At 38.4% G+C, this 27,463-nt stretch overlaps 2 protein-coding genes across 2 annotated transcripts; both read left to right on the top strand.

Moving 5' to 3' along the window:
* Positions 1 to 1,460: 1,460 nt before the first annotated feature.
* On the top strand, positions 1,461 to 10,078 carry LOC140952562 (zinc metalloproteinase nas-4-like). The gene is made up of 6 exons (XM_073401991.1): positions 1,461 to 2,570; positions 2,826 to 3,011; positions 3,903 to 4,023; positions 6,211 to 6,404; positions 7,042 to 7,272; positions 8,446 to 10,078. Exons 1-6 carry the CDS (start codon positions 2,369 to 2,371, stop codon positions 8,736 to 8,738), a joined length of 1,227 nt encoding a protein of 408 aa, XP_073258092.1. The 5' UTR covers positions 1,461 to 2,368; the 3' UTR covers positions 8,739 to 10,078.
* A 15,303-nt stretch (positions 10,079 to 25,381) lies between these two features.
* LOC140930551 (somatostatin receptor type 5-like) lies at positions 25,382 to 26,359 on the top strand. The gene has a single exon (XM_073380274.1). The coding sequence runs from the start codon at positions 25,382 to 25,384 to the stop codon at positions 26,357 to 26,359; it is 978 nt and encodes a 325-aa protein (XP_073236375.1).
* Positions 26,360 to 27,463: the final 1,104 nt, after the last annotated feature.

Genomic DNA, 27,463 nt, shown 5'->3' with positions numbered 1-27,463 from the left:
TAAAAGTATAAACTAACAAACCAAACTTAGCGGGAACTGAGGATGATATCCGTGTCGCTAGCCGAGTTTTATGTCTCTAGTCGGCTTAAAAAGTTTATAAAAATTCCAGTTTATTCCTATCGTGATAAATTCTCTAAAAGATAGAAAGAACTAGGGACCAGAAAATTCCAAGTCAATATACAAGTCAAAATAAACAAACATCAGTATGCATTCCACTGAGTGACATTTCAAAGCCATCAATAATTATTCACAAAGAAATCCCTGCCAAGCGCCTACGGAGCTAATCTACCAAAAATACGTCGTTTTGACGTGACAAACGAAAGTAGCTAAACATCTCCAGACCTACTCGCCATATGTTATGAAATAGATATATGTTACAGATGTGAGCTTTGCTGTGGCTAAAAAACTAAGCCGTCCGGCTTTAAAATCTCCCACCGATCTGCCTCGTTAACGCTTTTGAACCTCTAACTGTTCGAACAAGAGAAATCTCAATTTATTCCTAATATACGGAATAGGTCCTATGAAAAATGGTATAAAAACTTATCAGTCAATAAACGGACGAGCAGAAGAGAGTTTTATATGGAGTATAAAAATGTAATTTCTAGAAACAACATCGCAAAATCTATCAGTATCAGTTGCACCTCGTATGAATGTAACTTAAAAGCTTCTCTCACTCAAGGGTTTTGACGAGCCTGGATTTCCGTGACTAGCTGTAATTAACTGAAATTCATTTTCCAGCTGGAATAGCTTCTGTTGATCTGTGACTTACAAAAATATGGTGTGATTTACTCTCATTCAAAGTTATTCAAGGTTAAATTTTAGCCCGTAGTTCAGTTTTCCTCTTTCTTACATATCTGAAACTGCTAAAGCGGAGAAGCACTCGCCAGCGAGCAGTCTGAAAGCATTTAGCCCGCCTCCTTAAAGGACGATTACAAATCCATTAGCAGCTCAACACTTTAGCAATTTATCACTTACTTAAGCTAATCAGTAAGGGCTTGAAGACTAAACAACAAAACTTCTTTTTTAGATACTTCCTTAAATCATCAGTAGCTAAAACCTTTTTGTGCCCATGTGCGATACTTAAATCAAATTCTTATGGTATCACTGAAATGGTAACATGTCTACGTGACTTTTTAATTTCATGAATTAGGTTTATTTCGCACCTAAACTTATCAAAGAAAGGTGCTAGAAACCACATTCCTGTGGCACGTCAATGTGAATTAGATTTGCTTACTACTAAGCTGCGAGATCGTTGGCCCGAAGTTAGAAAAAACACAATGGCGACGAGATTCGTGTTTCGTGTAACAGTGCAAAGTTCATCCCCCCGTTAAATACGCTTGGTTAACGTTTGAGGGAGACACTGAAACACTTAACACGGGGGGCTGAAGGACGAACAGCGTGAAAATTTGGAATTAAGAAACCACGTGTGAGTTCTCACGTTATCTTCTATTTTCCTTTGTCGTGTTCGATGCGCCGTTCCCTCGAAACTTCAAGGCACTAAAATGACTCAAATTTATCGACTGATGTAGCGATATAAGCGTAGATAAACTATAATTGCCGTTGACAATGCCCATTGGCTTGCGTGTTTTATTAGTCGTCCAACTGTCACTGCAGTGTATAAACACCGAGGTCATCTTAAAATTACTGCTATTGTGTCAGCACTGCAGCCCTACTTCTCGCCACACTCTGTTAGTCACAGTGAATCCTATACAAATCTGCTCACCTTCAGCTTTGATAAAATCGCCCTCGTGTAGCTCTTAAAGCTGCCGATAAAACGCTTTTGACATGTTGCAAATTGTTCGGTGTATACGCACTCTAGAACGTCCGCCGCGGTTTTTTTTTTTACTGACGAAGGCGAAACCGACATGAACGTATACTAACCACGAGAAAGAACCTTGCTGATAAAGAAGAAATATTCACGCAATGGCATTATGGAGTGATAATAGCTTCACATGGATAGCGCGCCGCCGGGGACTGTTATCGGCTTTTTCATAATCCCACAAGGAAATTAGTTAAATCACTTCCCTCGCCAGGCATAAATCTTTTAAACCTCGAAGCCTCAATTCAAAGTTTCTTGGCATATTTCTGAGTTAACCATTGGAGAGGAAAACTTCAGCGTACTTATGTTGGCTAACACCAGAAGCGCGCAGTGTAATGTGTAATTGACTGTCAAATTAGGATGTTTGTTAGTCTCAGCTTGAATGACTGACACTGGTGTTTATAGAACTCTGTAGTAATACCGCCCACCTTATCCGATCTTATATAGGGGCTATTTAAATGGAATGCCTGTGACGCCACTACGCAAACGGCGCAAAACTTTCTCATTGATTTGAACGCGTACCATAGGCTAACAAGAGGAGCAGGAGCCATGTTGTTTCATCAGATCGGGCTTGGTTTTATGTTCATTCATGTTGTGTACCTTTCCGCTCAACCCATTCTCCTCGACGAAAAAAAGAAAACCTCCACCGCCTTATCCACTCAAAACGAAGACGAGACAACCAGCAGTAGTAGCTCAGAGCCGCCAGAGCCCTGGGAAGTGAACCAACACTTGACTAACCGTTACATTGAAGGTGTGCACGTCTTCTGTCGTCTTTTAAGTCAGCGCGCTTACATCTACGTAGTTGTAGAAATCCTTTGATTTACCGCTTGTCGCCTTTTATCAGTAACCGCAACGTAAATTGCTCGCAGTTCGGATCAACGCTTTGGCAAAGTGGTTTGTGAACAAGTTGCCTTCTTTTGAAAAAAAGCGGGATTTAAGTGCTTGTTGATGGCAGTTTTCCTCTCTTCTCGTAAATGTAATTAACCTTGTTGCATGTGTTAAATAGACATCTTTTCAGGTAACCTGAGATTCCGTGATGGCAATACTCTTTACCAGGGAGATATCGTTTTAGACTTTCGAACACGCCTTCTCATCCAAGGAGGACACGTCCGACGAAAGCGAGCTGTTAAAAAATTAGAGAGGTCGCGTTGGCCCAATGGAGTGATTCCCTATATTGTAGACAGAGACTTAGGTAAGAATAGTGCATTTTAAAGGAACCACAGTAATCAGATTCATGCCTCACCATTTTTAACATTGAGTTTGGAAGAGAAGTAATCGCTATGAGACAAAAACAGTACTTGGTAGTAAACACCAATCCAAGCCAGCTGTCACTGGCCTAAAAAAAGACAATTTTGCCATTCTATTAGGATTTTTAGTGTCAATGAAGTTCTTTAATCCACCGCAAATAAACCTTCAGCGTCAGAGCGAATAAGGATGCAGAATTCCGGCTGTATTTTTACTACTCTCCACGACTTGACTGGAATAACTTAGCCCACGCGACAATTTATGTACAAAAGACTTATGGTAATGCTCTACCATAAAACGACCTTCTTCTAATGAGTTAAAATGACTCGGAGACGTTGATTGCTTTAGAAACCCCACCGTTGTCCAAATGAGGAGCAGGAAGGGCTCTACAATTTACTAAATCGAGAGCCAAAAAGCTCTGTTTTCGTTATAAAAAGGCTAGGGATACATTTCTCGGTAAATATGTGTAGTGGATATAGGTGGCTTGAGCAATTAATCACACGCCGTTGTATGTTCATTAGGATGTCGAAGAAGAGAAGGTCGAAGCGTAGACAATGCCTTGTCATTGTGTTGCTCAATTTTCAATGAACTTTTCGCTGTCATTGAATATTTTAAGCGATAAAGGGTCGACAGCCTGACTCCGAGTCTACGGAAGAGCACACAGTTTCCCATTTCATAGAGTGTGTGTATCCACGAAGGCGGAGCCAAGTCAAAGTGTAATTGATGCTGTATTCTTCTCTATCAACAATGGCCCCATTGCCGTCAATTTTAATTTAATTACGATATAAACTACTTAATAATATGTGCTGTAACTTCTTTTTGTTTCTTCTTCTCTTAGCCGCGAAAACCAAGAAAGAAATTAGGAAAGCCTTAAGACACTGGAGAAGGAAGACGTGCCTGAATTTCCGGCACAAAAGAGACGGCGATACAGATTATATTCGCTTTGTTTACGAACCCGGGTAAGGATTATTAGTGCCTCTTACATTGACTTGAAATATTCATGAAGTATTCCTCACTTTCCGGTTGCTCTAAATACTTGCACAATGGGAAACACACGCAAGCAGCTATCTTTTAACTGTTACGAAATAAAAGGGTATTGTAGAAGCGGCGAAGCTAAGGAAGTGCTTCAGCTTCAACTTTAACAGTTATAGAGTATCTCTTTAGATCGTTTTGTTTCGACATTAAACATTATCTGTTATGTAATTTCTTAAAACCGTACTAAAACCAAGTTGCTCAAAAGGCCACACAAATAGCTGAAAGGTTTTAGCACTCTAATTTGCGAAGTCATTAACGCTCCTTCTTAATGACAAGAGGAGGACGAGAGAGGCCGGAAACTCGCTGACATTTATATCGTTAATTAACTCATTCAAGTGTGGTTAGCAATAAGCGTGGTAACTGGCCAAGCGATACACATACCGGAAAAGTATTGATCGGAGTGTTATTTTAGTTTTCCTTCTTGCTTTCAAAGCAAACAGAAAAAAAGAAAACATTAATAGCGACTTACAATGGCCGAACATCAGAGGAGACAGCAAGATAAAGAAATGGTTTGATTAATTGCCGAGGCGATAAAACCGCGTTTGAATGGCGGACGGCCGTGATTTGCTGAAAGGGTGTGGAATTAACTACAAACAAACATTTGACAGTTTTTCTATTGTTTGCAAATGTCAATAATAATGAAAAGTTTTATCAGGACTTAAAATTATCTTGTGGCTATCAAGCATCGGCTCATATAAGCCAAAGACTGCAAAGCGCTCCCACTTACACAATCCAAGAACTAAACTGGCGTTTCGTTTCGTTTCTATAATTCGTTTCCTTTTTCTTTCTACAAACCTCTTTATAACTAATTAGAGGTGTTAATGAATTTTTGAACAGCTATAATACCAAGCTTTTGCCTCCAATTACAAAGATAAAGTTGACACGATAACTAGTCGAAGACAGGCAAAGAATGAGAGCAATTTATGAAATTACTAGATTTCTTTAGGGACCTTATAGTGTCCAAGCTGCAGTTGCTATTAGACGGTAGAATATTCATCTGAGATCGGTTAACCAGTATCCGAGGTCTCTTCCGCGTTCTTGCATAAAACAAATCTTGAAAATGATACAAATCATTAGTAGACATATTGGAAACACCGAGAACTTTTCACAGACGGGAAACTTGTCCAAAGATTTTGATAAAAAAAGTCCCCTAGGTCGTTCGTACCACCATTTCACTGAAATAATATTAAAAAAAACTGTTTTTGTTTTCATGAACTGAATCATGAGAAAATAGACGGGGAAATCAGATTGGGTTAATTGTTTTTACTCCGGTAAAAACTGAAACTAGAGATATTCAGTAGCCGTTCTATGAGGATTTTACTGATTTAAAGACGATTCAGAAACGACTTTTAATATGCTTAATTCGTTTCAGGCTGAGTTCCCTTTAAAACGAACTTCCGATATGTTCTTTCACTGACTATATTTTTGCAACAAATGACCCACTTTCGGAAACACGCAAACTAACAATTTGCCAACATATCATCTTCGCCTTGTTCCGTCGTAAACAACTCTAACCGTAGTCTACGTGTCAATTCACTGACCTTAAAAGGACTTTGTGGTTCACGCCTGTCTGGTGGCCACACGAGGAGTGATTGTCAGTTTTCACGTGGAGTAAGGAAACCAGTCACCGAAGAAGTATCCCGTCAATTCTCTAATTCTCCTCTTTGTAAACATGGGTTTTTTGCACGCTTTATAGTGCGGGAACGTCTTTTGTGCATTTTATTAAGTTATGCAAAATAACTGATAAACAAGATGACTAAAAGGAGTCCTAGGCTATCAAAACATGTGGTAATTTACAAGTGTGTGTTGTATGATTCCGGCTATAAGTATTTTGAACACCCCTTAACCTCATTCTTGATTTTCGCTTCGATTCTATTTGTGAGAGAAATAAAATGCTGTTCAGTAAGAGTTTATAAACGCAAAGGTGTCGGCGGGCTTCTTTATTACCGTCTACTATTGGTATTGACTTTAACCGCTTGCAGAAGCCCATAACCTGTCTTTTGTACGAACATGACTAAAATATACAAATCATCACATCTACGCTAATATTCTGCGGTTAAAATCCTACTCAGCTAACAGTTTCTTTACACTTCATCTTTTATAACTGGCAGATGTTGGTCTTACGTTGGCCGAGCAGGAGGAGAACAGAAATTGTCAGTAGGCCCTGGATGTGAATTCATGGGCACTATCATCCACGAGATTGGGCACGCTGTGGGTTTCTGGCATGAGCAAAGTAGACAGGATCGTGATAATTACATTCGGATACTAAAGGAGAATATACAAGAAGATGCAATAGATCAGTTTAGTAAGTACCTGTTTGTATTCTCTGTAGTTTCAAATGGTTGTTAAGAGGTTTTGTGAATAATGAGACCCAATTCAGAGAAAGTTTTATTGGTTCTTGGTGAATGGCTTATCGCAAGCACAAACCTTTAGGCTTAACTACTTGCAGTTTGCAGAAATGAAGGATTTCTGCTTTAATCAATAAACCGTTCTCGTTTAATTTAAGTTAAGGACGCAGTTTTAAAGCTGTTTAGTTTGACATAGTTTAGTTGCTTTTCTGGAGGCTTTGAAGTTTGAATTACAATGTAGATGAAGAACTAAGGGGATGACCTTTTTTAGATTTCTGATACAGTCTGTAATTCATTACTTATTCATTATGTTTCACGTGGTTAACATCATGATTTGTTATTGTGAATGGAGTATTCAGAGTCTCTCAGTTAATTACTACATTGCTTGTCAACAAGCAATCAACGCCAGTTTGATGGCTATTCTGAGTTAGATACTCAGTCAAGGTTGCAGAAGATAGACTCGTCACCCACTAAACTATAGGTTATCAAGGAACAAAGAGCTAGGTCGAAATGTTGTCTCGAACATTTGGCTTGATTGTCAATAAATGATTTGTCATTTGCTAAACTGGAAAAATAAATCCTCGTTTTATTCAGATAAGATGCCAAAGAGAGTTATGGATTCTATGAACTACGAATATGACTACTTCTCTATTATGCATTACGGTACGAAGTTCTTCAGCAAGAACAACAAAGCAACCATCAAAATTCGGAAGAAAGGAAGAAGAATTGGGGCTGAGATTGGCCAGCGCAAGGGACTTTCTTGGATTGACATCGCACAAGTTCATGCCATGTACAACTGTAATAAAATACCTTCTGAAGAATCAAGTGAGTTGACAAAGTGTGCTGACAGAGCGTTTTTCTCCTTTACATTTACTGTATAATTCAAAGGGAGTTCTTAAGAAGAGAATGTTCGTAAGGGTGGGTGCTCTTTTATGCCACTTTCAGCATCTTTTCACATTACTCACATTACATGGATCTACCACCTTTTCTGTAAATTTTTCATTCACAACAGCTTCATTTTTTTAGATAACTTACGATTGAATTCTTATGCAAACGTTTATTGACTATTTGTCAATTATTCCTCGAGCCCGAATGGGCTCTGAGTCAATAGCCCTTTGCGGCCGAAGACCGAATGGACTACTTACTCAGAGGCAATGAGGGCGATTGGAATAATTGTTTTAGTAAAATTCAGCTAGTTGGTCAAAAATATCGAGACAAACAACTTTAACTAGAAAAACGCGATTCAGCTGCCATTGTTTTGGTTTCAAAGCCGGCGCTTTTCGCTATTAGTGAGCTATAACATATAGCCTAGTAGTAGCTCAACCAATAAGAACGCAGCACTTGATATTAATAGACCAGTAGTTAGATTTGACTAAAAAACGATATTTCACTTTCCTGCGATCAATCAAGTTTTTTTTATCTCTCTAAGAACCATTTAAGCATTGTTCCCACCCAGCTTAGCCTCTGTGCGAGGAAGCTCTCGGGGGGCGGAGATGGGGGAAGGGAAGTAATCTCCGCCCCCGGGGTCGCTTGCTCGCAGGCTATTCTTAGCTGAGATTGATTGCTTTATTGTTCTTTGGATAGCCGTTATTATAATTAATGCAACAATGTGATCAATGTTTCAAACAGTGTTATGTAGTTGTGCTGTTGTTATTCTTGGTTCTTTCCTTCATAAGTCATCTATGAGACGGAAAATATAGGTTATTCCTGTTAACGGCGCTGTTCATACAGCACTTTACTATTAAAGAAACCCAAATAACCCAGTAGTATTAACCTAAATAACCTATGTAGTCTACAGACTATACTTTTCAATTTTTTAGGACATTTGGAGATCCCAGATGCCTTTAACCCTATACATCAGGAAAACAGTGAAACATTTGGCAAACAAGCTATGAAAATTGAACTTTTAAAGCTTTTCTAGGGTGCTCTCAGAAATTGAGATAATGTCTAACATGGAATTTTCACATACTCATGAGGTATTTCATCTCCTTTTTTCAGAAACTTGTTACAATAGTTCATCGGGAGACGGACGTGATTACAAAGGAACATTAAACTATACAGAGAAAGGGGTCTTGTGCCAACCCTGGAATGAGAGATGGCCGCATGACCCTAGGGAGAGAGAGTTGGCTCTTTCTAAGAGAGAGGGACTAGGCAAACACAATTATTGCCGAAATCCGATGGGAAGACGCTCGCGTCCTTGGTGCTATACGACGCTCAAAAGGCCCACGTGGCAATATTGTGACATTGTACTATGTAATCAAACGATACGCACCGATGGAGACGACACTTGAAACAAGTGCAACTGTTCAATGCCCTTGAAGATGTATTGATGCGTGAGTGCTTGAGAAGCACCTTTGCCACACAGCGTGGTGGTCCCTCGGTTAGGGACCATTCCCTTCAATACAAGTATTCTTCATGCAAGAAAAATAGACATGAACAAGAATGTAAGAAATCAATTCAAAACGAAATACGGTAAGGAAGAAGTAGACTACTTTTAATCAGACGCGCTGACAGTCTCCACCCCAAGTAAAGTCATTGGCATGTACAGATATTATGTGGAAGAGCTCATAATCCACGAAAAACATTTTCAAAGAGACAAAGTTTTATTTAACTTCAGCGATATAAGACATTGTTTTTGGAGGAAGCGCAAGTAGAAAGAAGAGATGTTTGCGGAGAGGTCTGTGGAAGCTGCGGTTTGGGTAGTTTTCTTCTGATTCTGACTGTGACCTTGGGGAGGGAAGGACGTGATGTATAATGTAAATTTTATGTAAGAACCGCCGTTTACAGCTGTGTAAATGTGGGTGTTTTTATTTTCAATCAGCTTGTGCGTTGGTTAGTTCTTACTGCTATATTTTATTGCTGTAGGTGTGTCTCTCTGTATACGTGCCGAGTTTTGTTTTCCATTTCACTTAAATGAACTTCTTTGGAAGTCAGTCATTTCCTACAGTTATTAACACTTTTTTTAAGATCTTCCGTGTTTTCCGGAATGTTCTGAATTACCTGAGTTTTATATATGATGCGAAGTAAAATGTTTGCACGGTAATTCAACTTACGTTCTTTAAGCTGAATAAGTTTACGAAATATCGTGACAATCCTTTAATTTAGATTCTTCAAAATTCAAGTATTGTTGACGTGTCCAAAAGTTTTTCGAACTTTACCGATTTTCTATACAAGGTTTGACTCGAGTGTGGCACTTTTGGATCGCAAGAATAAAACGCTAAAGTTTAATTAGTCATCCGACAAGAAAATGCAAATGAATCTATTCTTGGCACAGAATTTGGTGTTTTCATTATCCTGTGGTTTCAATTGACCTCCTAGCTTGCTTCGCGTAGTAATTGTCTTTGTTTCGGGATTTGTACTATTTAAATCCAATTTATAAGCGTGGGTGTGTCATTATTACGTCACGTTTAGTTGTGCGATGCACACGGAAGGTTCTGACTGAGCGACAATTAACAAGCATCACGTACTGACTGTGTGTAAGATGCCTCAGGCTATCACTGGACTGTGATATAATAGAGTGCTTTCAACCTTAAACCTTTCAACCTGTTCAACATTCAAAAATTAAAATTTTCACCGAAAATACATTTTCTTATGAGGTTTCTGGATTTGTTTTCATAGTCAATCCCAATTGATTTTAGGGCCATTTATACGAGGAAAAATAAGACGCGTCTTACACAAGACGCGTCTTAAATAAGACGCGAACTTTCTGTATAAACGGCACATTGCGTCTAAAATAAGGCGCGGCTTAGCTAGGACGCGTCTTATTAGATAAGACATGCTCGTATAAATGGTACAGTTCGCGTCTTATTTAAGACGCATCTTTTTAAGACGCGTCTTATGTAAGACTCGTCTTTTTTTTTTCCTCGTATAAATGGCCCTAATTATTACACTAGAAGGTCTGTTTTCACTGACTTGAATTCATCTTATTATTTATCGGCAACAAGTGATGAATTTAACGTGCATTTTTTATTTATTTGTCAAATTAATCTTTGACAAAGAAAGGATTACTGAAAAAAGATCCCGATCTTTTTATCCTAGTCAGAATGATTAATTGGATAAAAGCAATAGCAGATTGCAATTGCCCTTTCATACTTCGTGTCTTTCCTATGATGCCTTCAGCTTGGATAGCTGATCATTTCTGCAGTTTTTCAGGTACCTTTCTTTGTTGTCTTTATTGGAGTCATTCTATGACCCTAATGTTATACGTCACCACGTCTAAACACGGACACCGCTCTCTTGCAAAAATTGGGGTGGGAGGGGAGAGAGAGGGGTAAACGAGGGAAGGGGGCTGTTGTAAGGCTGGAAATCACTCATTCTTACCCTATCCCTTAGTTTCTAAGAAAGCCTTCGTGTTACATGTACCTTACACCTTACAGGCAGAAAGGCAGTAAAAGGACTTCCCTCTCCAGTAATTCTCAGTCTGAAACAGCATTACTGCTCGTGAAAACCAAAGATCGGGAAGTTGTAATGATCAACTTTCAATGTTAGATGTAATAAAATTTTGTGATCAAGATTTATTCATAGTTATTTAGAAAGAGAATAGTTTAGTTTATTTTATGAATGGAAGCATGAGAAAAAACGTTGTTTCTTAATATATGTCTTAATTTAAGTCACTCGTGGTTTGAAGAGTAAAATGTATGATATTCAAGTTGTTCAAGTATCAACAAACATGAATTTCTATATGTAATTTAGCTGTATATAATTATCAAGGCAAGAATGTATATTTTAAACTGAGCTGTAATACCACTAATATCCTACTACTATTTATCACTGAGGTCTTACATTTTTAACCCTTTTTCACTCACGAGAATTTTCATATGTAACAGACTAAACCAGACAAGCTTTAAAAGTTTCAGAATCAGAAGTACTTAAAAGTACTCATGGAATATTTTCACTGTTAGATTTTTTTTATCATATTTCACTTCCGGAGTGCAAAAGGGTGTAACTTTAAATAATTATCTGCAAGTTAACACGTATTTATGATAGGTTATACCCTTAATAAGGTTAAAGAACTAACGACTTATTCAATGCTCTTTTTCCTAAAGCCCTTGTCATCACTTAAATAAACATTAGACATTTTGATAATGTATACTTTTATATTTTGCTGTGGCGTCTTCTTAATTACAGCTATAATATCGGCCCGTACAACTTAATGTCACCGGTCAAAACATTACCTGTATGGTGTCCCTTTTTCATGTATAAACATTCAACGATTTAACTGATTAGACTTTTTGTGTTCAAATGTACCAAACTCTGCAGACTGAACTGAAAAGAGTAGAAAGAACTTATGCCTCATAAAATGACAACTATACTTTGTACATCTTTCGAAACAGAGTAACGCGAACCACTTGTTTCTCCCTTTCCTAACTAATTTTTTTTTTGATTTGATACCTTGCCAATCTGAATGATTTTTCACTAAACGGTAAACTAATTCCTTCTGAGAAAAAAAATTAATAATGGTCCAATTTAATTATTCAAGACTATATTTAGGCATTGAAACTGTTTCTTGTCGTCTGTTGCTACTGATGGTAAGGATGGAAATGGATTGAGAGTTGAAAAAGTGGCGCCAACTTTTTCAAGTTTTAATGCCATGCCTAACAAAAGCACCAAAGAAAAAAATATTATGGTTAGTGCTTCTTGGTTTGATATCTTACTAGTTCATAACTCTACAGGAGAATTTTGTGTGTGGTTAAAGGCACTAAGTAATGACTCCAACACAGAAATGACCTAAAACAGCAACTATCATCGTGACATAGCTCGTTTAGACGTCTGGCTGCGGTGGAAGTGGCAGATACTACTGTAGGGAGTTTGAGCAGCGACGTTTCATCTTGAGCAGCGCACGTCAACCGGAAGTGAGCGTTTTTCTCTTTTAATATACCTTGACGCTACCAAATTTGTTTTGCTAAATGACTTTACTCGTATAGAGACGATCTGGCCACGAATTTGTTCAAATTAAGGCCGAAGGGTTCAAAAACTCCACTTCCGGTTGACGTGACTAGCTGAAAAACATCGTTGCTTGACCTCCCTAGTGGACCCAGTTGAGAACGGGTGTCTGTAAAACGCCGACCGGATACCTGCGGATGACGGATGGAGACAGCGGATGCGGATGGGAAAATGCGGATGAAAAAATGCAGATAGAAAAATGCGGAAAGAAAAAAATTTGCAGATAATAACAAGAAAAAATATATATATCACTATTTTGGATATATAAATTGTGTTACGAAAGGATGTTTTTTTCGTTTATGGTTCTGTTAAGTTAAATCCTGATAATAATAATTTGATATCAATCAACGGGGAGCAAAACACGTATAAAAAGTTGTTGGGACAACTTTATATTTTTGAAAAAAAAAAAAAAATCTTGAGAAAACAAGACAAAATAAACCAAAAAAGGTAAACTGCTAGAACAAAATCGGCGTGCGTTGCTTCGCCTATTTCGTGCTTGCGTCGTAAATCGCCCTGTTTCCCTACAAAGGAACCTGGTATTGAAAAACTCACAATACAAATCAACGCTTGCATTCATGTAACGCTGGCACTCTGCCTGGACTGTGGTCGACTCTGCTATGGAAGACAGTCCAGAGAGTGACTCTGAAGTGTTTGTTTTTGAGATCAAAAGGTAAGGTACTGCTACACTAATGGTTTTCTTTTTTATTTTCCGGTCTTTTCTAATTTCCTGAGCAAACTGAGTCCTTTTAAATCCGCGATTTATTTTTTGATGATTTTAAAGGAGAGAGGCTACCACATGCTCAACGCAAGAGATGGGACGTAAAAGGTATGTTTCTTGACTTGATATCTACAAATCCTTATTTTTCTTCTGGTTTTGTGTGAATTGGTCTTGTTTAATGAGGGTTTTTCCACAGAGATTCTTTTTCAAGCAATATGCCGCACCCTCAACGGAGGCATTTGTCTTGCCTTCGTTCGATTTTCACAATTTTACACAAAGGTTCTATCAACGAAACCGCCCTCTGGTAAGCTCAGTTGGCAGAACGCCGGTCTGCTGGGCGGGAAGCCGCGTGTTCAAATCCCGGCCGGACCATCACTCAGGGTCGTTAAATAACTGAGAAGAAAGTGCTGCCTTTGTAATGACATCTGCAAATGGTTAGACTTTCTAGTCTTGTCGGACAAGGACGAAAAACCGTAGGTCTCTCTCACACGGGTCTTGTGGGACGTAAAAGAACCCATGCCGGCGAAAACTCCTCAATATTTTTTACACATTCTTACCCTTGTTCCGTTCATTAATAGTCAGTACCTCGGCTATTTTGTCTTCGGATGGCCGTAACTCTTCCGTTGTAAAGCGCGATCTATCAAATAAAAAGCATCACTCCTAACCTTCCATCATTTCACAATGTCTCCGTAAAATTTTGCCTAAATCGCCTTTAAAACAGCCGAGATATAAGCGTTTTAAAAGATGTTCCACGGGCAAAATTTTGCCTTATGAAGTTATTCGTAGATAGGTGTCCCCAGCGGCCTTAAATATAGAAAAAGGAGGCGTATTTCAGAGTTCCCGTGAGAGTTTAGGGTTAATGGCGAAACCAAGGCGCTTTTCTCTGATCTCTCTTCTCCCATCTGATGATGAAAAGTTCCAAAGTCGCTTTTCACCATGCATTAATTTATAATCCGTGATCGATAATCCCACTTTTAATATTAATTCCATGGTTTTAACTGTATTAGCAATATCACCAATCACAGAGAAGAAAATTTTATGAAATTTCAAGAGTCAACCATTCAGTTTAATAAATCGTTTGAGACAAAAATAAACTGTAAAAAGAACTAATTATAGGCAAAACATAGTATTTGACAACACGGAATAGCCTAAATAGGGCAACAGAAGGTTATCTTACTTTCTATTTTCAAAGCACACGATCATGAACAAATATTAGAGCTGAAATGCGAACTTGAAAAGCGCCTAAGGTAAAGAAAAAAAACTTTTCGTGCCAATTTTGATATATCAAATGTCACCGCAATTTATATACAAAGTTAAGATTTGTAGCTAATACCACCCTTTGTTTCAACCAAAAACGACAAATTTTGATTTTAGTGCTGCTTATTTGTCACCTAAAAAGCTTTTTTACTTTGTCTTGAGTTATTTGAACTTTTTTGCCTAGGATAAAACAAGAAATTCTGAAAAGCTGATTATCAAACATAACTTCTCAGCAAATCAGTTAATTCGCGAAAAGTGAGGTATGGCAGTCTATAAATTTTTCTAGTATATCGGTAAGTGTGCAGAATGTACTTTCACAATCTTTAACTCAAGGTAGGCATGTTTTCATTCCCCGCCTTTTTAGCTCCAGATAACAACGTTTTAATAACTGTGCGTTTCATCCCTAAAATGCCAGTTGTTTAGCCGACTGTCTTCTCAATGTTGCTTTCAGTGTTTTTATCAGTTCAAACGGACTAAAACCGTTTTCTTCTTCTGAAGATAAATACTTTTTGTTTGTCCTCATGTACTAGTAAACGGTTTTGCATGCAAATCCAGCTGGGGATGGGCATATATCTTCAGTGCTCGTTATTGGACCATGATTGCTTAACAACCAATCTTTCTTTCTAAAGTATATCACTATTAATCATTTTTCTTATTTACATATCATGTTATATATCATTTTATGTTGTCGCCTTAATTTTGTATCATGTCCAAGTCTATAGAAGTAAGTCTTTTTCTCGTTGTGAAGAAATGGATACAAATGCCGTGCTCTTACGCCAGGGCTTCAGAGGCACCTAGGGACTTTTTTTCTGTAAAATAACCGTTCGAAGGAGCAAATACTGCCTAGAAATTTCCTAAAGCTCGAGAAATTCGTCGGAGGTTGCGTTTATAAGATTTTATCACCAAGACATTGTAATTCATCTTTAAAAGGGCTGCCCTGAAAATTTCGGCATAAAGACAAAACAGGCGTCCCCTAGAAGGTTTTAATGAAAGTAAGGCTACTCGATTTCCTCAAACTTTTGACCTGACCCAGCATTACAGATGCTAACAGTTTCGGATGAGACAAAAAGCCGCCTAAAACTTTCATGACGACGAAAATTCCCCAAAGACATCGGAAGAGATAAATAGATTTCAGGGAAGTTCCAAATTATCCAAACAGGCTTCTAACCCTAATCGGACGTAGTTGGAAATATTTGGTCGTTAGGTGCCCCTGGGGCATTATACAGAAAAGTTGTGTCTAACTGAAAAAAACAGGACCTATAATAGAGAAATCTCGAGAGAATGCATGCATTGAATGACATGGTATTTTAATTCTGACAGCGTGCAATTCAAAATCAGCACAAGAAGACCTATTTAAGAGTAAATCCCAAAGCCAAAGAAACCATGAATTCTTCACTGAACAAGATTAGCACAACGGAAACGTCTTCAACTTCGTCACAAGCCATTGCAGCGAGCGGGATAACTAACACAACTCAGGTCATGTACTCCGTTCTTTGCACCTTGGCAATTCCTGGAAATATGGTAACCATTTTAGTGTTCATTAGAGAGAGAAGGATGCTAGAGAAATCATACAACATTTTGATTCTGACACTTGCCATAGCAGATGTTATGACGGCCATCCTGTTAATAACAAACCCTTCTTTTGTTGTTGGTGACGCATTTCCTTACCCAACCAATCCAGTTCTGGGTGAAATCTTTTGCCGGGTAATTTGGAGCCGAGTGTTTCTCTTCCAGCTTGTGTTTTTTTCCATTTACATTACTTTGGTGTTAACAATGGAGCGATGGGTGGCTATTGTAAAACCTGTCAAGTATAACAACTTTTTCAAGGGAAATAGACTTATTTTTTGTATTTGTGTTTGTTGGATTTGGTCGTTATTTCTCACGGGAGCTGGTTTAGCCGATACAGTGTATAAACCAAACTTATCATCTAGAAATATCTGCGAGTTTGAAATTATTTTGCAGGGGACTCCCTTCCGAATGGCTCTTTCTACCTTTCAGTTTTTCATGAAAATGGCCTTTCCGTGCCTTAGGATTATTGGGCTTTACGTACACATGATCGTGAGTACAAACAACTCCCCGATTGCATCTGTGGAGAGCAAGGCTAGACTGCGAGGAAAGGTTACAAGGATGATTGGTGCAACGAGCTGTATTTTTATCATATGCATTACCCCGAATCAAATCGTACTGGTCTTAGCACACGCGGGAAAAGCGATACTGGATACCAAACTTCATCATTTCACAGCATTTTTCAACTTCATCCCTACTTGTGCTAATCCATTTATTTATGGACTGAGCAACGAAACCTACCGCCGGCGCTACAAGAAGGTTCTATTTTCTCTGTGTCCTAAAGTCCTCCGAGGGGGTTCTGATGCTGCTAATCTGGACATTGTTTTAAGAGAACGGCGGGTTCAGCCATCCACTATAGAACAATAATAGAAGGTGTACAGTTTTATCGTTATTCATTGGCCCTCGACTGCGGTGCCGAACCCAGTTCATCTAATCAAATTCGCCTTTAGCACGGCAGCAGAACGATTTTTGACTAAACCAAGTCGTACTTATGTCGTATAACACGACAGGTTTTGCTGTGCTACATGGCAGTACTGTACTCAATAAAGTTTTACACCGCGAGGCTCTGCCCCGAGTTTTACGCCCTTACCACTTGCACGCCTTTGCTTAACAGAAAAGGTACTCCTTTAATATTCCTTCCATGGAAAATGTTAGCCCTTTCCCATACCTAATAATAGCAATAATTAATAATCTTTATAGAGGAAGCTCCCGTCACATTGAGTGGTTTTCAGGGAGGTCTTCTGACTAAGATTAAATAAAATTAAAACTACTAATTACAATCAACCTAACGGTTTAAAAGCTAAAAGTCTGAAATGGCTAAACGACTAAAATAGTGAAAAAAAATATTACAATCAGACTTAAAGATTTAACCATCATGAAAATACAAAGGCTAACGACTAAAATGAAAATTTAACAAACCAGAGATGAGTGGATTAAAAATATAGATAAATCTCTCATTAACTGTGTGTTCGTTTTGGATCTAAAAATGCCTTTGACACCATGGACCACTCTCTCTTTCTCCAGAAAGAATTGAGTTTTATGGAGTTAGGTCTCAACGTTAGAATGGTTTTAAATGTAAATCATATTTTACTGTTCGAAAACAGAAAACTGAAATTGGCGGCAAACTTTCTGGGTTTTGTACCTTAGCTTGAGGAACCCCCCATGAATCGATTCTAGGCCCACTTCAGTTAATTTTATGTGTAAATGATCTTCCCTGATGTGCCAGTTCTACTCATCAAGGGCACTGAAACTTCTGAGCTATAAAAGTCAAAATGAATTCTAATTTAAACAGAATTCAGACACGGCTAAAGGTGAAGAAACTGACTCTCAATGTCAAAGTTGATAGCTGGGAGTCGCCCTAAACTTGAAATAGTGTCAGATAAATAATATACGTATCCACAGAAAGGGAATCTATTTATAAATCCCTTGGAGTCCTAGTTGATGAAAATCTAACATGCAAAGCGCAATGCGTTGATCGTGTTTTTTTTTTTTTTAATTTTATTCAAGCATACTAACTAAAGGTAATGAAGACCGGACCGAGCCAAGAACTAACCAGATCGCAGGATTCATTACCGTTCCCCCTTGGAAAAAATAAAAATAAAGTTATATATGGATTATCGTGTTTTTTTTTACTAAAGCACGAACTAGTCCTTGCCGGGTGTCCTGATGCCTCTCCTTTGACTGAGTTTGATTAAGTGTACAGGAAGATGAAAAGAAACGCATTATTTTCCGTATAGTAACCTTTGAGACTTTTGAAATACGTTAACGCGGATGTCAGCGACTAAAAAAGAGAGAGAAATTACAATTCAAGACAAGAAAACCCATGCTCTAATGTGCGATAAATAATTTATGATGTACTTTTGTAAGAACTCTTTTGTATGTTATAGAACTTCTCGCTGTTCGAGTTAAAAGTACATAGCAGTTATTCCATGAGTCCATTTCCGAGTCGCCCTTAACCTCTTTTTCAGAGTTAGCGAAATTGCAAAGTCTTTGATAGAAATTTTTTTTATTCTCATGCAAATGAAACTTATTGTTACAGGCTTTTAATTTCCAGGCCTGGTTTTTGCAAAGGAAAAGGCCTTTTCGTGTGCGAGCACAGACTTGGATGAGTTTCAAATTTTACACAATTTACACACTCAGTTAAAACTTCAAATGACACGAGATTGATAAATCAAACGAAAGTGATTTTTGGGGGTTTTTTTCTGGGTGGCATTAAAATAAAAAAAGAAATAGAAAATTTAAGTGTAGTGCTTAGGGCAAACGTTTGAACTTTAAATGTTATAGAAACTTTACTATTTGTTGGCTAAGTGCCAAAGCGAAGTTTTGGTTCTAAAGCGCTCCAAATTAATTATTACTAGGCCCAAAAGCGTTCATTTCTAGCAACCACGTCGAAACTCTCCATTTTCCCCGTCGAAATTGGCGAAGTGGGATCAAAGCAGTTCTAATCTGAGGCAGTACAAGTCGCTTTTGAAATATTCCAGACCGACGAGCCAATTTACTGTTGTAATTAAAGTACTAACCCAAGATATATAAATCGTTGAATAAATTCATTTTCTAGCAAAGAGAAATTCTGGTTACATTTTGACAGTGTGATATATGGCAACTCTGATTTGCTGATACAAATCAAACTCACAGAGGGGAAAACTAGCTATAGGTCGGAACTACTAAATAATGTGTTCGCACGCAACGGTGCAAACTTAATTACTTACAAATAGGTGAAATGATCGTAAAAAAAAGGAAAAACATGTCAGTGACGTGCGAACTTATAATTAAAAAGTAACTCAACAAATGGACTTAAAAGCCTGTCTCTGATTAAATATGTTAAATATTCCTACAGCAATTTAAAATCAGTTAATTCCATCTACTCATTTTTATATTAAATATCACGATGTACAACTTCTTACGATGATAGTGTTTGGCATCAAGTTTTTTTTTGTTACTTGCCCATTTTTTCATTTTAAAGGGCTAAAACTGTAATATGTAATATCCACGAACTTAGGTGCTCAGCCGCCACTTTAGTTTTAGTCTTTTTATATTGTCAGGTACGTTGTCATTAAAGCGGCCAAATTTAACTACTAATCACTGTTCCCAATCCCGATAAACACCACCTTTGTTCTGTACCGACTCAAAGAAAAACGTCTTGTATTGCAAATTATCCTGGCTTTAAAATGGCTTTCCTCCATCTGATTTGGATCATCAGATAATGATATAAAGTTATATAAACAGCTAGAGTCTTAACAGTTCGGTAAAATGATTGCTTAGCTTGAAGAGGACGGTCGGTACATGAGTAGGTGAGTGTGTGACGGGATGTATACTCCAGTTCACTGAGCTTTATAACTGATGTGTATACTGACATAGGTACCTTGCCTAACTTTGATTTAAGCCCGGATACCTCACTACAAAAGCTCGCAAAATATGTGAAAATTCAGAAAATAAGCCCCTCTAAATTTAAGACTCCAAACTCGTAACGTAAAAAAAACCCTCCGTTAAATTGTCCCTCCGAATATAAGCCATGAGAGCTTGTACTTAGAAATTGCCCTCAAATACAAAATGAAACAAAGCAAAAACGGTGCAGTAACACATAAATTTTTGCATTTGCCAGTGAGAGAACTATTAGTGTGCAAAATGATTGCAGTCAAAAAGTTTCACAGTTTATTGCTGTTTGCGTAGTTCACTCCTCACTCTTGGCTTGGATTTCCTTGTTCTATAAAGACAAAGTACTTGCATGGCTAAGTTTTAGAAAGATCTACATCCTCAAGGCGAGTTTAATTTCCTTCCAACTATAAGCTAGCCCAATCGATTTTGAGACGCAAATTTCCCTCCAACACTAAGCTAGCCGATTCTGAAACGCAAATTTCCCTTCGTATATTAAATAAGCCCCTCCGAATAAAGGCCCCTCCAAAGATAACCCCCACAAAAAAGGCCTTTGAAAAATGTAAGCCCCGTGGCTTATTTGCGGAATTTTACAGTGTATATGTTGACACCTTAAGTTAAGTGCAAAAAATAAAGAGCTGTGAAAAGGACAGAGTGATGAACAACAACTTTTCGGAACTGACAATGTGAAAGTCTCTCGGTGGTATCGAGATTTCGAGATTGTATAAACGTTATTTGTTCCTGACTCTGTAGGTGCCATTCGCCACCCAACAAGGCTCAAGAACAAAAAAATTATAGAACTCTGTCAAATGATTATTTCGTTTTCATTTCAAAAAGAACACTCTAAGTATTTACGCAGGTCTTAAAAGGGCTTCATCGGGCCAGCACAGTCAATTACGTTCAGTATTTTTATTTTCCCCAGGTACTCGCTCTTTCTTTCCACGGACTTTTTTTACGCTGGCGAAGAAATTTCTTGTACTGCATGACAAAACCACAGCTTTGTGACAAGGAAATATGTCTCCCGAGCGTTGTTCAATATTTAAGTTTCCAAACAACAGAGACGAACTACGAGACCCATTAAAAAAAAACTGTTAGGTTAAACAGCTTTCAAGCACTTCAATTGTTGTTTGGTCTAAAGGCTCCTTCAAACATTTGTCCATCTGTGTTTAGTGCTCCGTTTTGTAGTTTTTGTATCATTAAATTGTTCCTCAAGCGTAATGGGTTTAGTTATTTTTATGTTTCGCCCAATTTTGTGGCCAGGTCAGGCCTAGTGCCTAAATTTTACTAAATTTTGTGACAAATAACTGCGTTCTTCAAATCCTTCTTAAATGACAAGTCAGAAAACTTTAAAGTTTTTGTTCTATGTTTTAGAAAGAATCGATTGAAATAAGTACGTACGTATTAGAGATAGATTAAGTGAATAGCGGTATGCAAATCCGCCGATCCGTGGTATTTTAACGCCCGATCCGTCGATCCGACTTAATTTTTGTTCAAATCCCAATCCGTGTTACTTTAAAAAGTTTTCGTGGTATATAGAAAGTAGCGTTGTAACATGAAACAATGAATTACTTGATATAGCTGTTCTGTAATCGCAACAGATGCGGGACTTCATGTTTAAAAAGTTTTCGTTACAGCTTCAAAACATTAAGCATTAGGGACAGAGCTTATAATGTTTCTTCCAACAATACAGATTTAACTAACCAAATAGTCTGCAAGCTTGCAAAATGAAAGTATCTGGTATTGCGTAAAAGATTTTTCAATAAATTTACTTACTGACATCACTTTGGACATGCTTCTGGAAGAGGCAGAACTCAACTTCATGGTAATTTGCTTACCAGTAAGTACTTTCCATGGTTCATCTTTTGCCGTGTTTGCCCTCAACCAAGATGGCGAGAGAAACCGTGAAAAGGTCTATTAAGTTAACGATCAAGACAAGCAAACTAGCTGAAATAGCTTCGAAGAACATAATCTATATCAGTTCATGTATAAACCAAATATAAAGCTTACCGAACGTGCTCGCCTAGCTTCACCACACTTCCCCACTGACTGGAATCGACGCAGTATCGAAACTTATTTTTTTGAATAAAGTCATCGCCTTTGGCACCTTCGTGGTAGAAAAAGGCTACACACTCGATAGTTCTAGTTTCCATTTTGCAATTTAAACCGGAATTTACACGAACGCTAGCCTGCGTAGCAAGCGTTTCCAATCGAGTTATTGCGCGAAAGTTAGAGCGGAAGCAAAAAAAGGTTGAAGGGGGAGGGGGAGGGGAGAAGAGGAAACGCTTGCCCGCAAACCCCACGATTCTGGAAAACGCCCCTTGATATTTCACGGTTCGGTTCATTTGAAAATTGACAGCTCGTCAAAATAGAAACATAACGAACAGATTACCCCTGGATCACCAGATTTGTAAAATTGCTTTGTTCTCTAATAGAACACGTTGTAGGCGATTGCAAGAACTGTAATAAAAAAGATTTACGATAAAAGAAAGTTAAACCTATGAGTGATTGCTGCAGAATTTCTTGTTTTTTATTGTGTGGCTTTATCTCGTCTGAAACCTTGTCGACATGTCAAAAATTATTTGTCCGGAACAATTCACTCCGCCGGGTATAAGTTTTGCAGAGCGGCTGCTCTTCAGCCTGTGGCGAAACGTTCTCTACAATAGATGCCGCTAAATTTCCAATAAACAAAAAGAATCTTTTCACTTCAAAAAGCTGACAAATCGCTTGTCCATGGCGGCTTTAGCTAGTACCGATGTTCTGATTTATGTTGATGTTATCTCCAGCAAACAGTCCATTTTTTCCAGTCAGATCCGCACGCCGTCATTCTCAATAAATTGGCCTTCCCTAGTCTCTACTGCTCGATCTCCAAATATACTTTGAAGACTCTGATCTCATAAACCTTCGCACAAACACGATTCAAATAAATATCAGTCCAAAGCATTTGTAATCTGCGACCACAAATCAGATGAGACCAGGTCTGTGACGCACGAAAACAAAGCATACCTGGTTTGATTGATGTTTCGAATGCTAAGTAATCAACATTACACGCACCGCGCCAATCAGAAGCTGCGTTCGTGGGCGAACGCAGTTTTTCAAAATCGTGGGGTTTGCGGGCAAGCGGTTCCTTCTTTCCCCTCCCCCTCCCCCGTCATTCATTTTTTTTTTTTGCTCTTCTCCTAGACGAACCTCGCGAGGAAACGCTTGCTACGCAGGCTACACGAACGCATTCACAGATCCTGTCAGGTCACTTAGCATTACTGCCATTACATGAACCATGTGTCACCATGCAGGAACCATGGCAAGGTTGCCTGACGTCATTTCCGCCACGCTGTCTATACTGGAATTCATGTATAACGTATGAGTCGGGTAACGAGAAAGTCTCCTCGGAAGTGAAACGTTAGCCGACAAAACACCAGCACATTGACCAAGGCCGACAGAAAATTGATGATCCGATCCACGATCCGAACTTCTAGACTGACAGAATCCGGAAACCGGGCCAAAACTTTCAGCTGATCCGCGATCCACGGTATTTTTCAAATCCGCGAATCCGCTCAATTTATCGCCGAAATCCACAATCCGTGAGCTTTTTAAGGCCAAATCCGCCGATCTGCGGACCTATTCACCCCCCTCATTAAATTAAAGTAGATTGAAAAGTAGTTCCTGCTTACCACAAGCTGATCTCCGAGTCATTTCGTAGAAAAGCTTTAGGACGAAGAACGTTGTTCAGGGAAAGTACACTTTTTAAGAGAAGTGATAAAGGAAGTGCAACACTAGACAAAGTTAAATCCTATTTTGCCAGCTAGACTATACTCCCTAAAGAACTCTATTGCGCTCTGATTATTTTGCTTTTTTTGTGAATGACCGGTTTGAATTCATCATACTGTGTAAGGTTACGGAAAAGCATTTCGGGCGCCAATCACGGTTATAAAATATGCCAGATTTGCTGTTTTATTATCTTTTGTCTAAAGAGAAAAATTGTGACAAAGCGTGAATTTTAACGAAGAAATGACGTTTTACGTTTTGCCTAGTAAAGATTAGAGCTTATCTTGTGACCCTGTTTTTTAACAGCCGTATTTACAATTTTAATGGACACTCGAAAGAGCCTTGTGGTTAAAAATGGACATAATATCCCGATAGTGAACTTTACAGTACCATGCAGCTTTTCTCTCGTCGGTTTTGTGAACAGAAGGGGTTTTCATGACGAAGCAGATATTGTAAACAGACAATAAGGTTTTAAAAAACAAGATACACCCTCTACAATCCGGCGAGCGACCCCACTTATCTAGAGGCATTTGAATTGACCTAAACTGACGAAGAACTCTGAGGAGTCAACTAGGCCTCTTGCCACCTGCTAGTGTTGTACAGAAACGAGCAACACGAATCTTATATTGTACCTCGAAAAGCGGAATACATACTGCATTCTGGTTTTTGGCGATAATAACTTTCATGGACTTTGCTCAACCAAATCTGTTACTCGTAGCATTTTAAGAACAGCTAGATATACTAGTAAACGAACATAGCTAGAGACCCCCTCATACTCCCGCCCCCTCCCTAAAGCAATTGAAACCAGCGGCCCCTGAAAGACTAAAATGGATCCTACGTGTTTCGTGTGACTAACGCACACCTTATCTGAAGGGAGTTTTACAACGCAACTCAGTATGCCTGTTATATGTATATATACCTAAAATAAACTGATTTTTTACATTCCTAATACTTCTAATCTTGGGAATCTTGTGATACTCAGTAGGAAGTGACCTTCTCAGCGAGTTTTTTGTTGTTGTTTGTCTCAATTTTTGGCGCCATTTTGAATTACGTCATTTGTGCATGCGCATCACTCTCGTTCGATCAAGGTCAAGCAGATAATACAACTGAAGAGCGGGTTTATTACTGAGCTGGTGATTCTGTCCTAACTTTCTCGGTGGTGCTACATTGTTAGGTCAGGACATGTTATATCAGTCATAGAGAGCTGAAACAAATAAACACCAGGCAAAACTTGTGCCGTCTCTGTTGAGGAACTTACCTGTTTTTTTAGTCCGTTTATTTAATGGTAGTTTTAATATTCTCTACCTGCAACGAACATTTCATCTTGTATAAAGTACGTTTGAAGAATTTTAAACGTGTATCAGCGATTCCTATGTTTATACATGTAATACTTCGTATACTTCGTATTATATCGACGTCTGATATATCTGCTTAGAAATTGGCTGATGAGACCATCTCATTTTCGCGAGAGTCCCGTATTTCTAATTTAGAGACTTATCAACTGTAGGTGACATAATACATTACATTATTTTCACTCTAAATCTTAAATAAGACAATAAAGAAGTCAGTACTTTATACCTTCACGATTAATCTTGTTAACGTTTACTATATGAATTCAATGATTTTCCGTCACTTTAGATACTGATTTCGTCATGGGGCTACAACAACAACATCAGTCAACATTTACAACTGGTCCTTCATAGCATAGCTGACTCAAGAACCTATCAACACAAGCCTAAAAGAGTATGATTTATCATATGAAGAGGTCGTTAGACACAGTTTAATATCTATCCCCCACACTGATCAAAGCAAGCAATGGATGTCGGTGGAATTACCAAAATCCAGATTGTCATTTGTATTATTTCCATCTTTGCATTTCTTGGAAACACGTTGACCATTCTAGTGTTTGTTCGTGACAAAAAGCTGCTGAAAAAGTCCTACAACGCTTTCATTCTTTGCCTTGCCATAGCAGATGTGCTGACTGCCATTCTCTTGATCACGAGTCCGCGCTTCGCCCTTGGTGACCTTATTCCTCGTCCAACCAATCCAGTTCTGGGAGAGATCTACTGTCGAACGATTTGGAGCCGAGTGTTTCTCTTTCAACTCGTGTTTTTCTCCATTTACATTACATTGCTGTTAACAGTAGAGCGATGGGTTGCTGTTGTAAAACCTACTAGATATAACTTAATCTTCAAGGGAAAGAGACTCATGGGTTACGTCTTGTTCTGTTTGCTCTGGTCATTTGGTCTAACTGGAACAAACTTGTTTGACGTCGGCTATGAACCAAGTTCATCATCCAATGACATCTGCAAATTCAACTTTATTTCATCAGGCTCTATCTTCCGCACGTCTCTGTCTGTGTTCCTTATTATCATGAAGTTGTTCTTTCCATGCCTTTCCATGATTGGACTGTACATACATATGATTGTGAAGACAAACAACTCCCCAGTCGCCTCCGCGGAGAGCAAGGCCAAACTACGAGGGAAGATGACAAGAATGATCGGCATTATGACCTGTATTTTACTCATATGTTATTCCCCAAACCAAATCTTCTTTATCTTTGCAACTGCGGGTAAAGCGAAAATAGATTCTACACTCCACCATTTCACGGCAGTTCTCAACTTCATCACCATTTGTGCTAATCCATTTATTTATGGACTAAGCAATCCTAATTATGGCCGGCGTTACAAGAAGTTTTTCCTTTCCTTTTTTCCCCAACCGCGAAGAATCGGACCTCTCATGTCACACTCACCTGCCATGGAAGCACAAAATACTACTGTCAGTCGACGCTAATTGTGACTTATTATATAACCACCAAAGAAATACCATGAAATCCTCACATGTATGATAAATCGTGCATTTTGCAGCAAAAAATTATCAATCGCTGCAAAAAATATATTTTAAAGTTAAATGGTTTGGAATTTCATTGGTGTTATGTAATAAGTAGAACATTACACAGCCGCTTCGAGATACCAAATTTCTGTTCTGGTGATAAAGACTGTCAACACTGGAAGAGAAATTAAGTTTCTCCACAGCGCCATATTAACTATAAAGAAATAAGTACATTCTAAGTTAGTGAATAGTTAAGAATGAGCTAGAATGGGATTATGCATTCATGGACTTAGCAAGGCTAATTACCACCAGAGCTTAAGGTACGAATATATCGAGTTACGTATGCATACGAGAATTTTGGAGAACACAAGAGATGCGTAAGAATTGCTCAAGGCGATAAAAAAATCTATCAACTCATAGGTTTAAGGAATGAAGCATGAACTAATTATTTTAAAACCTAGCGGCAACAGAGTACTGTGATTGATGACAGATTTGCAAAACGCGCGGTGCAGAGAAAGAAACGCTTTAGATGCCCCCTTTTTTTTTTACCATGATGGGTATTTTCCAGGTAAGTAACATTTGCTTTCAACTCCGAAGCCGGAAAACAAAACGGCCTCTCTTTGAAAATCTTACCGTTCTGACAATCAATGCTTCGTGATTTCTTGAATATTCGAGTAAGAGGGACTGAAACTAATGGCCCTGTAAAACCTCGTTGAGTGAAAAAGGGCAAGTGATTTGAGTCTGTTGAACATGTAAATACTCTGTTAGTCGAAAATGATGATTGATTTGACCCCGCAATACTCTGTAAATTAAAATATGAGGGTTGGCTAGGCCCTCCAAAAGCCACTAGTAACTGTGAATGGACTTTAATAATTGACTGCTAGATCGAAAAAGAGGTCTTATTTCACCCTGTAAAAACCCTATAAAGTGAAAAGAGCGAGACCAATTTAACCCTGTAGAACCCTATATGTTGAAAAAGGAAGACTGGCTTGACCTTGTAAATATTCTGAAAATCCCAAAAGGGAGACCTATTTCTACCTGTCAATTCCTGTAAACCAATAAAGG

The sequence above is a fragment of the Porites lutea genome, chromosome 1 (assembly GCF_958299795.1).
Source record: "Porites lutea chromosome 1, jaPorLute2.1, whole genome shotgun sequence".
NCBI lineage: Eukaryota > Metazoa > Cnidaria > Anthozoa > Scleractinia > Poritidae > Porites > Porites lutea.
Note: the sequence above shows the minus strand (reverse complement) of the source record. Positions and strands in the feature narration are given on the sequence as shown.

Bases quoted from the DNA above. Each gene is read 5' to 3' on its own strand.
- LOC140930551 (XM_073380274.1), top strand. From the start codon at position 25,382: ATGGATGTCGGTGGAATTACCAAAATCCAGATTGTCATTTGTATTATT.
- LOC140952562 (XM_073401991.1), top strand. From the start codon at position 2,369: ATGTTGTTTCATCAGATCGGGCTTGGTTTTATGTTCATTCATGTTGTG. The intron at 4,024-6,210 runs GTAAGGATTATT...TATAACTGGCAG, and splicing joins CGCTTTGTTTACGAACCCGG to ATGTTGGTCTTACGTTGGCC. The intron at 6,405-7,041 runs GTAAGTACCTGT...CGTTTTATTCAG, and splicing joins AGATGCAATAGATCAGTTTA to ATAAGATGCCAAAGAGAGTT.